The sequence below is a fragment of the Labeo rohita genome, chromosome 6 (genome assembly GCF_022985175.1).
Source record: "Labeo rohita strain BAU-BD-2019 chromosome 6, IGBB_LRoh.1.0, whole genome shotgun sequence".
Taxonomy (NCBI): domain Eukaryota; kingdom Metazoa; phylum Chordata; class Actinopteri; order Cypriniformes; family Cyprinidae; genus Labeo; species Labeo rohita.
Window position 1 is genome coordinate 23,639,225 of NC_066874.1, and position 12,678 is coordinate 23,651,902.

General features: G+C 34.3%; 1 protein-coding gene across 1 annotated transcript in view; it reads left to right on the forward strand.

Annotated features, from left to right (window-relative positions):
• Window positions 1–12,678, forward strand: part of cyfip1 (cytoplasmic FMR1 interacting protein 1) — a 53,446-nt gene that overhangs the window by 5,544 nt on the left and 35,224 nt on the right. Inside the window, exons 2-10 of the mRNA XM_051112143.1 lie at window positions 5,816–5,936; window positions 6,027–6,116; window positions 7,997–8,074; window positions 8,151–8,252; window positions 8,343–8,524; window positions 10,980–11,076; window positions 11,293–11,421; window positions 11,954–12,058; window positions 12,240–12,331. Coding sequence (XP_050968100.1) covers window positions 5,820–5,936; window positions 6,027–6,116; window positions 7,997–8,074; window positions 8,151–8,252; window positions 8,343–8,524; window positions 10,980–11,076; window positions 11,293–11,421; window positions 11,954–12,058; window positions 12,240–12,331 — 992 coding nt within the window. The 5' untranslated portion in view covers window positions 5,816–5,819. The remainder of the gene's footprint in view (window positions 1–5,815; window positions 5,937–6,026; window positions 6,117–7,996; window positions 8,075–8,150; window positions 8,253–8,342; window positions 8,525–10,979; window positions 11,077–11,292; window positions 11,422–11,953; window positions 12,059–12,239; window positions 12,332–12,678) is intronic.

The following is a 12,678-nucleotide window of genomic DNA, read 5'->3' on the forward strand; positions in this document are numbered from 1 at the left end:
CTACAGGTCCAACTTCCGCATTTTTGTATTTCCGCCCTAAATCTGGCCATGCAAAAGAACAGAACAGAGAATTGCATACCAAATGTTATTGCACGTTCTGATTCCAAATATTTACTGTCCCTATTTGTATGACTGCCTTTACCTGCCCCACAGAGAAATATTCAGGTATGTAGAACTAAAGGGACATGATGAGACCTGTAAAGCATGTGCAATGATTGTGGTCTCTAAACATCACTGCTTTGCTTTTAACTACAGTGGTCTGATGGAGCAAAACGCGTCATTCCCAAGGACCAGACCGCTAGTCCTAATAATCTGGTTTACTGCCCTTGAGTATTAAGAAAAGACAAGATTTCGGATTGCATGTTAGCATTTTTTTCTAAGAATGTGTCATTTGAAAAATGAGATCAGGGAACTGCTGCAGTGTTAAAGAGGAACAATGCTTAGCTAACTCAAGACAACTTCCTTTTTGCCTCACAGTGATTAAGAAAGGTTGTATAATCCAAAAAACTGGATTTATGGATTGCGATCGTTTATATCTGTTATATTTGAAGAAAGTGAATCTAGAGTGAAGTGTGCTAGACTGTCTCATCAGCAACTGTGTTTAAGTTTCACAGATAAAACCACAGTTTTGAATTGTCATGTCTTCATGTCCACAACCTCTTACCCACTTCCTTTTCGATGAGATACTGACCTTCACGGTTTCATACAGTGTTAAGCTTACAAAAAAAGAAGTACATTGTTTTGGAATTTTAAGAGACAGTAGTTTTTCAGTTTGGTTGCGTCCTGCATGGATTAGCTGCTCGTTTATGAATATTCATAATAGGGGTTTAATAATCTGGCTGCCAGAAGTGGGTGTAACATGCCTTGGGAAGTAATAGCAGCTGCAGTTACAGCACCAGCTCATACTGTACATTCCCACACACTAATTGTGTGATGTCAGTTCTGACTTACATCACTCTTATTTCTGCAGATCCCAGTTCATTGTTAAAGATGATATTGTTGACATGTGTATGCATTTCTGTGTGGGTTTGTTAGTTTCTGTTAGAGCTGTGTTATGACAAGTTATAATTGTTGATTAAAAAAAACGGGGCACTGGGACATTATTTACCAAAAAACACTGCATACTAGTAACTTGAAGGTACGTGTTATTACCTAAAGTTTGGACAGTAATACCTAAATAGTTCATATTAGTTACCGTTGGTAGTGCACCACACCTTTGACAGCTTTTGTATGTGTTTTTTTTCTGAATGTTGATATTGTAGTTTATTGTAGCAATTTTTACTGTTGATTAATTGCATGCTATTTAAACATGCACATCTAAAACAAGCCATTAACTGTTTCATAAAGTCGATAAATCAAGAAAGGGGTCATCGGATGCAAAACTCACTTTTACATGTTGTTTGAACATAAATGTGTATTGGCAGTGTGTGTACACAACAACCCTTTAATTATAAAAATCCACCCAGTGACTTTTTTTAATCTTTATAAGTAATATCCCCTTTTTCAAATCAAGCCATTCTCAGCATTCTCTCCCATGATAGTTGATTGACATGACCGTCTTGCCTTAGACCCGCCCTGAGCGAGTTGTAAACACTCCAACTGCCATTGTTTTGACTCTGGTGTAGGTGAAGACAAGAATGTCTCCAGCTGAGGTGTTTTGTTGTTGGATGTAATAATGAACATAGCAGCCATCATTTACTCCCGACATCTGAGCTGCTAAAGACGCAGAGGATTAACGTTACTTTTGTTTTTGAAGGAAATGCGCATAATTTTTATGTTTGTGCAAATCGCTTGTGATCCAGCTTCACCCATAACAGAAGTGAGTATAAGGGTTTTTTATGCATCTTTGCATATCGTCTTTCCTAATAATGTGCTGGTTAGCAAGTTTCACGGCTAAATGCAGCTGAAGTTAACAGAACAGCTCATCAGCCCACAGAAGAGAGGGGTGGGTGTGAGAAGAGCTCGTTTTAAATCAAATGCAACAAAACGGCTTGATCCCTTAAATTGTCTGCTTATGACAGCCATAAATTGTAATTACATTTTTTTAAGTATTTTTCAGCTGTTTTTTGTTTTAGTTTTTTTTCCAAATTCCATTTATTTATTTATTTATTTATTTATTTATTTATTTATTTATTTATTTTTTGAATTTTGCTTTTTTCTATATTAATTTTTCTAGACTCTGTTTTAATGGTTAAATTAAAATAGTTAATCAAAAAGCATGTCTAATTTGATAAATTAAAAACTGAAAAATCATAAAACTTACACAATTTAACAGCAATTTATAGTTAGTTTAACAAAAAAATAATTTTTAAAGGCCCTATGTAATATGTGTAATTTTTCCTCAAATTTATATTTATTTTTACTAAATTCTGTTTTCCATACATTTTCTGGGTTCCATTTTAATTTAATTTAATTTTACATTTTATTAATAGGCATCTCCAATTAATTGATTTTTTAGAAAAATATATTTATTATTATTATTATTATTATTTATTTATTTATTTATTTATTTATTTATTAGAAATACTGTGTATTTACTTTTTTTTTTTTTTTTTTTTTTTTTTTTTTTTAGTAAATAAATTCTGATAATTAAATTTTTCTGGTAAATATTCTTTAAAAATAATGATTAATAATAATTTTATTAGTAGTAGTACTATCAATACATTTAAGTAATATATTTATGTCATAGTTTAAGTTAAATCAAACTTGTGTTTTGATGGGTTGCTTTGAAGTCCTGTTTCTGTTTATGATATGACGATAGTTTTTTTCTCAAAAGAAACTGTAAAATGCTCATGAACAATTGTTTATGTGTTCATATTTTGAGGCGGCAGAGGCTGAAAACATCTCGAGCGTCATATGCGCTTCAGCATGTTTTTAGTTAACAAAACCGAGTGTCTGCCATTCATTCACACAGAGACACGCAGGAATCATATTTAAATATTCTTTTTGTGGCTTAATATTCACAGACACTTGTCTATATTGGGTTTTATTTAAGTGTACTGATCCACTTTTGATTTATTTATCCAAAATTTGGCAAATTCATTCACATGGACATTCACAATAATATCCAAACAGATTTTCAAAATACTATCCTTTGTGCCCCACCCCTGTCTGCCAAACAAGCAGTTCCTCCTTGTTTACATTCTTCAGGAAGTCAGTCTACAGATGACTGACTTATAGTTTTCTCAGCACATTTCACGTTAAAACAAATGCTACTCTTCAGCTTCAATTGAGTGTGTAAAATTTGCATGCTAAAGTACAGCTGCTCAGTCAGAACTGTCGGCAGAAGCAGCTGTCAGTGTCAACCACAGCAGTGTGTGTCTGATAACATCACTGAGTTTCTCTAGAGACTTTCTGTTCTTCATGTTATACTGGAGGCACTGCTCTCTTCTAATCGCTTGCTTCCTGATAATGGATCTCCTTCTGCTTTTTCCTTCTGTTAAGTTCTCTTTTAACTTTCCAGAAACGTGCCACCACCATGATCAGGTACACTTTTCCTTCCTAAATAAGTCTAGGTGTGTGCCAGTAATAGCCACAGCTTACTAAGGGAATCTACAGTGTTATCTCTACAAGAACACAGCAGCCCATTTCCTCTGGCCTGCATAGTGTTTCTTCTTTTTTTATGTCTTATAATTGTCTGTCAGCCACTGCTGTGTGCTTGTGGCCATTATTAGTTTCAGCAACAAGCAATTTTGCTTTCCATGCTTGATGTGAAACTGCTGCAAAACCTGACATTCTAAGCCAATCAGATGGTGTTCGTTTAATGTGCAAATTCTGAACCAGTGAGAAAGAAAAGTGCTAATTCGAATGTATGCAAATGATCATTGTATCTGTGCAAAATTTCATTTTCAATGCACAGTTGAGAAACGTTTACATCCCCCTTTCAGAATCTGCAAAATGTTAATTATTTTACCAAAATAAGAGGGATCATACAAAATGCATGTTATTGTTTATTTATTACTGACCTGAATAAGATATTTTGCATAAAAATATGTTTACACATAGTCAGCAAGAAAAAATAATAGTTAAATTTATAAAAATGACCCTGTTCAAAAGTTTTCATACACTTGTTTTCATATACTGTGTTGTTACCTGAATGATCCATAGCTATTTTTTTTGGTTAATGATAGTTGTTCATGAGTCCCTTGTTTGTCCTGAACAGTTAAACTGCCTGCTGTTCTTCAGAAAAAATCCTTCAGGTCACACAAATTCTTTCTTTTTTCAGCATTTTTGTGTATTTGAACCTTTTCCAACAATGACTATGATTTTGAGATCCGTCTTTTCACACCGACGACAACTGAGGGACTCATATGCAACTATTGCAAAGGTTACAACACTCACTCACTGGGGGGTTAAAACTTTTTAAATTTAAAGATCAGGGTAAATTTAACTTATTTGGCCTTCTGGGAAACATGTAAGTATCTATTACAGAAGGTCCACACGCTCACTGATGCTCCAGAAGGAAAAACCATAATATTAATCACTGATGAATCACTGTCAGCATGTTTTTTTTTTTTTTTTTGGAATCGTGCCAGATTAGGCGATGGTATGAGGTTAGGGTAGAGGAAAGAGGAGGGTACTTTCATTCTGACAGTCGACGCTGTGAAGTGTGAAAACGTTGCCCTGTTGCAGCAGTAAGGGAGAGTTTTTTTGGTTGTTTTGAGGTTTTATTTTTTCCTGTCAGCTATAAAACCTCTTGCTTGGCTTTTCTCTGTTGCTATAGTTTCCAAACATTTACTGTATTTATACTGATGTTTGCCATCTGTGATATCAAGGATTAAACATTTGAGTAAGGGTGTGTCAAAAATGTTGATTTCTCTATTTTAATCAGTTGATGTTTTTTACGAAATGGTATCGATTCCTAAATCCCAAGAATCGATTAGTGTAGTTGGTTTTCAGTTAATGAATGGAACATTTTAGCACACCTCCCATCAAATAAATCGTAATAAGCTTTGTGCTTTGTTACTTTTTATATGAAACAAAGTTTCAGGTTTCAAATTCTGTCAAATTTATTACAGTATTCAAACAATAAATGCAGTTTTGGCACTGTTTATTGTGAAGAGACAGATTGCTGTAGCATCTCAGCTTAAGAGAACAGATCATCCAGTGTTGCCAAGTCTGCAGTTTTTCAGCGTTACCAATAATGTGATTTTTATCCCCGGGAATGCGAATATTACCAGATGAACCATGCCAAAAAACGTGTATTTTACCCCTCGGAATGCAATCTGGGCTAGTTTTGAGTAACAATTGGGTGGGTTTTGTTGTAAAAACCTGGCAACCCTGGTCATTTCCTCCACTTTAATACCAGTTTCATCACGAAATGAACATGAATAAACATCTGAAGGTATGTTAAAAGAAAATGTGCACCTTGGAGAAATCCATATCCTGTCTCATGTAAGCGCTAAATCAGTGTTTTAATCGCGTAAATGTCAATATAACTTGTAAACAATGTCACATAATGTCACATTTACCTCAGAAAAAACATATTTAGTGACCCTAAGCTTGTAGTTAGCTAGAGAAATTAACTCTAGAGAGTAGCATTTTGATAAATATATGCACCATATGACGCATTCATTATAATTTTGTTGTTTAATATTTTATTTTATGTTTGAATAAATCTGGTGAATACCTGATATGTATCCAAAATAAGCAATATTGATTCTAATCGCAAGCTTGTGAATTGAAATTGAGTTGAATCGTGAACATTTTTAAAACCCAGCCCTATTTGACAGTATTGTGCCAAGAAAAATGTGTAAATTGATATGTTCTGATTAATTCCTCAGTTTTAAGGTGTAAAATATGTTTTTTCTTTTAGAGAGATGGCGTCCACGGTGACTCTGGAAGATGCTTTGTCCAATGTGGACCTGCTGGAGGAGCTGCCGCTCCCAGATCAGCAGCCCTGCATCGAGCCTCTGCCTTCCTCCCTCATTTACCAGGTAACAGCTGACCTGAGAGCAGCTGACCTAGATATTCAGTGTATTTTATATAAAGTGCATAACCAGAATTTTTCTTTTAACCACCTGTAGCCCAACTTCAACACCAACTTTGAGGACCGCAATGCTTTTGTGACAGGCATCGCACGTTACATCGAGCAGGCCACCGTCCACTCCAGCATGGTAAGATCAAATAGGCAGCCGTTCAACTCCACCTTCACTAGCTAACCTCCTTTAAACCGCTAAACCTTCGACTCTATCACAGCTCTGTTAAGCTGACCTTGACTGTCCAAACCAGTCTATCAAGCCAGCCCTCTGGAAGCCCTGCTAAAGGAGTCTGTCAGGGGCTTGAATGGATTTAAGAGGGCCCATTAGAGTCTCTCATTGTCCATGTTCACCGTGGTCATTTGAGGAGACTGGCCAAGCAGAGTGGGCTGCTCTGAATGGTTTTTGTATTGAATGTGAACTGCAGTGTGCTCTATTAGTGAGAGGTAATAGCTGTCAGGGACTGTTTGGCATCAGTGAGGAATTGAAGAGTGTGTGTGGAAGCAGTGTGATGCTACACACACACACAGTCTCAGAGTTTCTATGAAAGAGTGTTTTTTGTTACTCTAGGGGAGATTTTCTCAAAAGTTTCCTAAGAGAATTGTTAAGGTCTTAAGATTAAGTAGGTTAAGCTGTTCTTTGGCAGTTCCTTCAACATAAAAAAGGTTTATTGTAGAATCTGCATTTCATTTGTGTATACATTGGGCTTAAATTCTGAGGTCAGAATTTGCATTATTATTTACTTATTATTATTATTATTATTATTATTATTGTTACACTACCAGTCAAAAGTTTTTGGACAGTATGATTTTTAATGTTTTTAAAGAAATCTCTTCTGTTCACCAAGCCTGCATGTATTTGATCCAAAGTACAGCAAAAACAGCACAATTTTGAAATATTTTTACTATTTAAAATACTGCTTTCTATTTAAAATGTAATTTATTCCTGTGGTTATAAAGCTAAATGTTTAGCATCATTTGCTGCTCTGAAAACATTTATTATTATTGTTATTTTTATTATGTTGAAAACAGCTGAGTAGAATTTTTTTCAGATTTCTTTGAATAGGAAGTTCGAAGAACAGCGGTTATCTGAAATGGAAATCTTTTGTAACATTATAAATGTCTTTATCATCACTTTTGAGCGTTTTAAAACATCCTTGCTAAAATAAAAGTATTAATTTCTATAATTTCTTTCCAAAAAAATAAAAAATAAAATAAACAAATAAATATACTGACTCTATGCTTTTGAGTGTATAATGTTACAAAAGCTTTTAATTTTATTTTTTTAGTAAATGCTAATCTATGGATCTATTCATCAAACAACAGTTTTAAATATTGATAATAAAAAAATAATAATAATAAATGTTTCTTGAACAGCAACTCAACATATTAGAATGATTTCTGAAGGATTATATGACATTGAAGACTGAAGTAATGTTTCTGAAAATTTAGCTTTGATCACAGGAATTAATTACATTTTAAAATATATTCAAATAAAAAGCAATTATTTTAAATAGTAAAAATATTTCACAATATTGCTGCTTTTACTGTATTTTAGATTAAATAAATGCAGGCTTGGTGAGCAGAAGAGACTTCTTTTAAAAATTTCACTGTCCAAAAGTTTTGACTGGTACTGTATTTACTTATTTAGGTATTGTTTAATTATTTAATAGAAATTGTTGAATATTAAATTAATATCACAGTTTATGTTTAGCTAAAAAATATTAAAATTTGTTTTTATGAATTATTTATTTTATTTAAGCATAATTTAATAAAGTTCTAACCTAGAAACAGTGTAGAATAAATCTTAAAATATGTCTGCATTTTACTTTGTAATTAGTTTTTACCTTTTTCAGTGTTTTGAGAAATTAAAAACCTTTTTAAATTTAATCAATCAATCAATATAATATAATATTTGAATTAAAATTTTTTCTGTGTGGCCTTTTGGAATAACTCTGTGTGCTTTCAGTTGCTCTAATGTATTATAATTTTATTGGGAACTTTTGCTGTGTGTTACAGAATGAGATGTTGGAGGAAGGACAGGAGTATGCCGTGATGCTGTATACCTGGAGGAGCTGTTCAAGAGCTATTCCTCAGGTAAATTAGTCACCAACGCCAGCAACAGACATTGTAAGTCAGTTGTTTTGACCCTCTCTGTCTGTCCTTCTCACAGGTGAAGTGTAATGAACAGCCTAACAGAGTGGAGATCTATGAGAAGACCGTGGAGGTGCTCGAGCCTGAAGTCACCAAACTAATGAACTTCATGTACTTTCAGGTAAAGATCAACACTACTTTCTGGATTTTAAAACAATATTTTGTAAAATAATACATCTAATGCTTCTCTCTTATTTGACTTCGCTCTCAGAGGACAGCAATAGACCGCTTCTGCGGGGAAGTGCGTCGACTGTGTCATGCTGAGCGGAGGAAGGACTTTGTGTCTGAAGCCTATCTGCTCACCCTGGGAAAGTTCATCAACATGTTTGCGGTGCTAGATGAACTTAAGAACATGAAGTGCAGCGTCAAAAATGATCACTCCGCCTATAAGAGGTAACCACAAGACAGCCTTCTGTGAGCCGCAGTTTTGCATTTAGCCTCATCAGTAATACATGCATCCTCTAGATGGCAGTCTTTTTACATCTGGATTCTTCTGGTCAGTTGTTATCACTATAATATACTCACTTTTTTGGTGCTTCATTGGCATGAAACAGACATTTTAAATATTTTTTAAAATATTGCATTTAAATAAATAAATGCAAATAAATGCTTTTATTCAGCAAGGATGCATTAAATGGGTCAAAACTGACAGTAAAAACATTTAAAATGTAACACATGATTTCATTTTCAATTTAATGGTGTTCCTTTGAACTCTCTACTGGTTTCCACAAAAAAAATCAACATTAATAATGAGGAGAAATGTTTCCTGAGCACCAAATCAGCATTTTAAAATGATTTCTGAAGGATCATCTGAGATAACTTTGCCATCACAGGAATAAATTACATTTAAAAATATGTTAAAACAGAAAACCTTTATTTTAAATTGAAGTAATGGTTCAAAATACCACCGTTTTGACTATTTTGAAAAAAAGGCAGCATCGGTGAGCATACAAGAGCATTGCATTTGTAAATATGTGCATACATATGTATATACATCATATGTGACTGTTAAATGATTAAGTCTGCACCATTTTCCAAGCTGAAGCATTGTAATGGGATATTCTTGCTGATGTTTTCTTAATGAGCTGCATACTCATTATCTTGCATTAGCTGAAATAGCCATACAAGAGTCCACAGTGTCAAAATAAAACTGATAAATAATAAAACAGAAATGCTGCACATCTATGTGTCATCAAGACACTAGAGCGGTCTAGTTTTATACCCTCTGTTTTTTAAAGTGTTCGTGCGAGTTGGTGTATCTGTGTAGATTTAAGTTTATTTTCAGTGTGCCCACCTGCTGAACACACTTTATGAAATGTCAAATTTGTCAACCGCCCCTCCAGTTTTCCACCTCATGTCATCGAACACTTTTCTCGTCACTCTCTTGCTGTCTTGCTGTCTCTCTCTAGGTCTCTGTGGATGACTTTTGGTGCTTTTTTCTTTTTTTCACGCTGGCCGGTAAATATTTTTAGTGCCAACATTTTCACTGTCCCCACTGCAAAAGCAACATATTTTTATATGTCGAATAATATTTGTTTTTTTTCATTAAATGCTTATTTTCTTATAAAAGAGTTCAGCAAATACAGTGGAGGTCAAAAGAATCTGCAAAATGTTAATTATTTTACCAAAATAATAGGGATCATACAAAATGCATGTTATTTTTTTTGTTTAGTACTGACCTGAATAAGACATTTCACATAAAAGATGTTTACATATAATCCACAAGAGAAAATAATAGTTGAATTTATAAAAATGACCCCATTCAAAAGCTAACACATGCTTGATTCTTAATACTGTGTTGTTACCTGAATGATCCACAGCTGTGTTTTTTGTTTAGTGATAGTTGTTTATAAGTCCCTTGCTTGTTCTGAACAGTTAAACTGCCTGCTGTTCTTCAGAAAAATCCTTCAGGTCCCACAAATTCTTTGCTTTTTCAGAATTGTTGTGTTGTGTTGTGATTTTGAGATCCATCATTTCACATCAATCAGGACAACTGATGGACTCATATGCAACTATTACAGAAGGTTCAAGCACTTACTGATGCTTCAGAAGGAAAAATATGCATGAAGAGCCAGGGGTGTAAACTTTTGAACAGAATGAGGATGTGTACTTTTGTTCTTATTTTGCCTGAATATCATATTTTTTTTCTTTTAGTACTGCCCTTCAGAAGCTACAGAAGATACTTACATGTTTCCCAGAAGGCCAAATAAATTAAATTTACCCTGATCTTTAAATTTAAAAAGTTTGAACCCCCCGGTCAGTGAGTTTGAACCTTCTGTAATAGTTGTATATGAGTCCCTCAGTTGTCCTCGGTGTGAAAAGATGGATCTCAAAATCATACAGTCATTGTTGGGAAGGGTTCAAATACACGAAATTCTGAAAAACCAAAGAATTTATGGGATCTAAAGGATTTTTCTGAAGAACAGCAGGCAGTTCAACTGTTCAGGACAAACAATGGACTCAGGAAAAACTATCAACCAAAAAAAAACCAAACAAAAATCATTCAGGTAACAACACAGTATTAGAATCAAGAGTATGTAAACTTTTGAACGGGGTCATTTTTATAAATTGAACTATTAGTTTCTCTTGTGAACTATATGTAAACGTCTTTTATGTGAAATATCTTATTCAGGTCCGTTCTAAATTAAAAAAAAAAAAAAATGCATTTTGTATGGCCCCCTTAACATTTTGCAGATTCTGCAAAGTGTATGTAAACTTTTGACTTAGTGACATAGTGCTTGAACTGGCCTGATTGTGAGTTGAGTGAATTGTGTGTTCTGTGTCAGTCTTTTTCTTCACTGACTATAAATATATAGCCAATAAATATATTTTCCTTTCTGTCCATCAGAGCTGCCCAGTTCCTGAGGAAAATGTCTGAGCCGTCCTCCATTCAGGAATCTCAGAACTTGTCCATGTTCCTGGCCAACCACAACAAGATCACTCAGGTACCACTCCATCTTCTGTAAACTAACACTCAGTATTGAGAAAATGCATTGAATATAAAGTATCCAAACAAACAAGACCAGCTCTTGAATGCTGAAATTCTTCAAATTGACTTGAAGTCACTGCATACAGCAGCATAATAAACACAAATACACACAACAGTGCTTTAGACATGTTCTGTGTTTGAGTTGTTGATATTGATGGCATCTCTATTTTAGTCCTTGCAGCAGCAGCTAGAGGTGATTAACGGATATGATGAGCTGTTGGCAGACATTGTTAACCTATGTGTGGACTACTACGAAAACAAGATGTACCTCACCCCCAGTGAGAAACACATGCTACTCAAAGTAAGAATATATTTGTCATGTTTTCAAAAGAAGTCTCTTATGCTCACAAAGGCTGCATTTATTTGTTCGCAAACAGCATTATTGAACAGATATTATTACTTAAGTTTTAAGGCAAAACTAATTTTTACTCTAGTCTTCAGTGTCAGATGATCCTTCAGAAATCATTCTAATATGCTGACTTAGTGCTCAAATGTTTATTTAAAAACAGTTGTATCATTTAATATTTTAGTTTGAACTGTGCTACATTTTGTTCAGGTTTCTTTGATGAATAGAAAGTTTAAAAGAACAGCATTTATTTGAAGCAGAGATTTTAATGTTACTGTCACTTTTGTCAATGTAATGCATAGTTAAGTCTAGAACTATGTTTTTGCTAATATTTCTCAAACGTCTGACCATATTAAATGTGAATCTTGATATTTATGTATCGTAATCTTGACCAAGAAGTCACTAAGTAGCTTACCATGTAAAAATGTTGATATTGTTATAGATTATAACAGTTTTTTCACATAGTTTGCTGTGATTATGTCTGTAGGTGATGGGCTTTGGTCTCTATCTCATGGATGGATCCAACAGCAACATCTACAAACTGGATGCCAAGAAGAGAATCAACCTCACGAAAATTGACAAGTTTTTCAAGGTGTGTGTGTCTGTCTGTTTTCTTTGGGTAATGTAAATTCTCTGATTTTCACAAATTGAAATGCATTTGAGATGCATGTTAATGCCTGGTGTAAAAAACGATCTGTCTCATCTGACTGCTTGTGTTGGGATGCCCCGAGGCAAATTTTAATTTGATTTGACGTTCTGCTTTACCCATACAGCAATTGCAGGTAGTGCCTCTGTTTGGTGACATGCAAATTGAGCTGGCCCGCTATATCAAAACCAGCGCTCACTATGAGGAAAACAAATCAAGGTGGGTGTCCTAATATGCCATGCATACATTACCAATCAAAAGTTTTTGGACAGTAATTGTTAAAGGAGAGCTCCACTTCCAGAACAACAATTCACAAATAATTTACTCACCCCCTTGTCATCCAAGATGTTCATGTCTTTCTGTCTTCAGTCATGAAGAAATTATGGGTTTTGAGGAAAACATTTCAGGATTTTTCTCCATTATAATGGACTTCAGTGGTGCCCCGATTTTGAACTTTGGAAAAGTAGTTTAAATGCAGCTTCAAAGGGCTCTATATGATCCCAGCCGAGGAAGAAGAGTCTTATCTAGCGAAACAATCGGTATTTTTTTCCGGAAAATAATTTTTT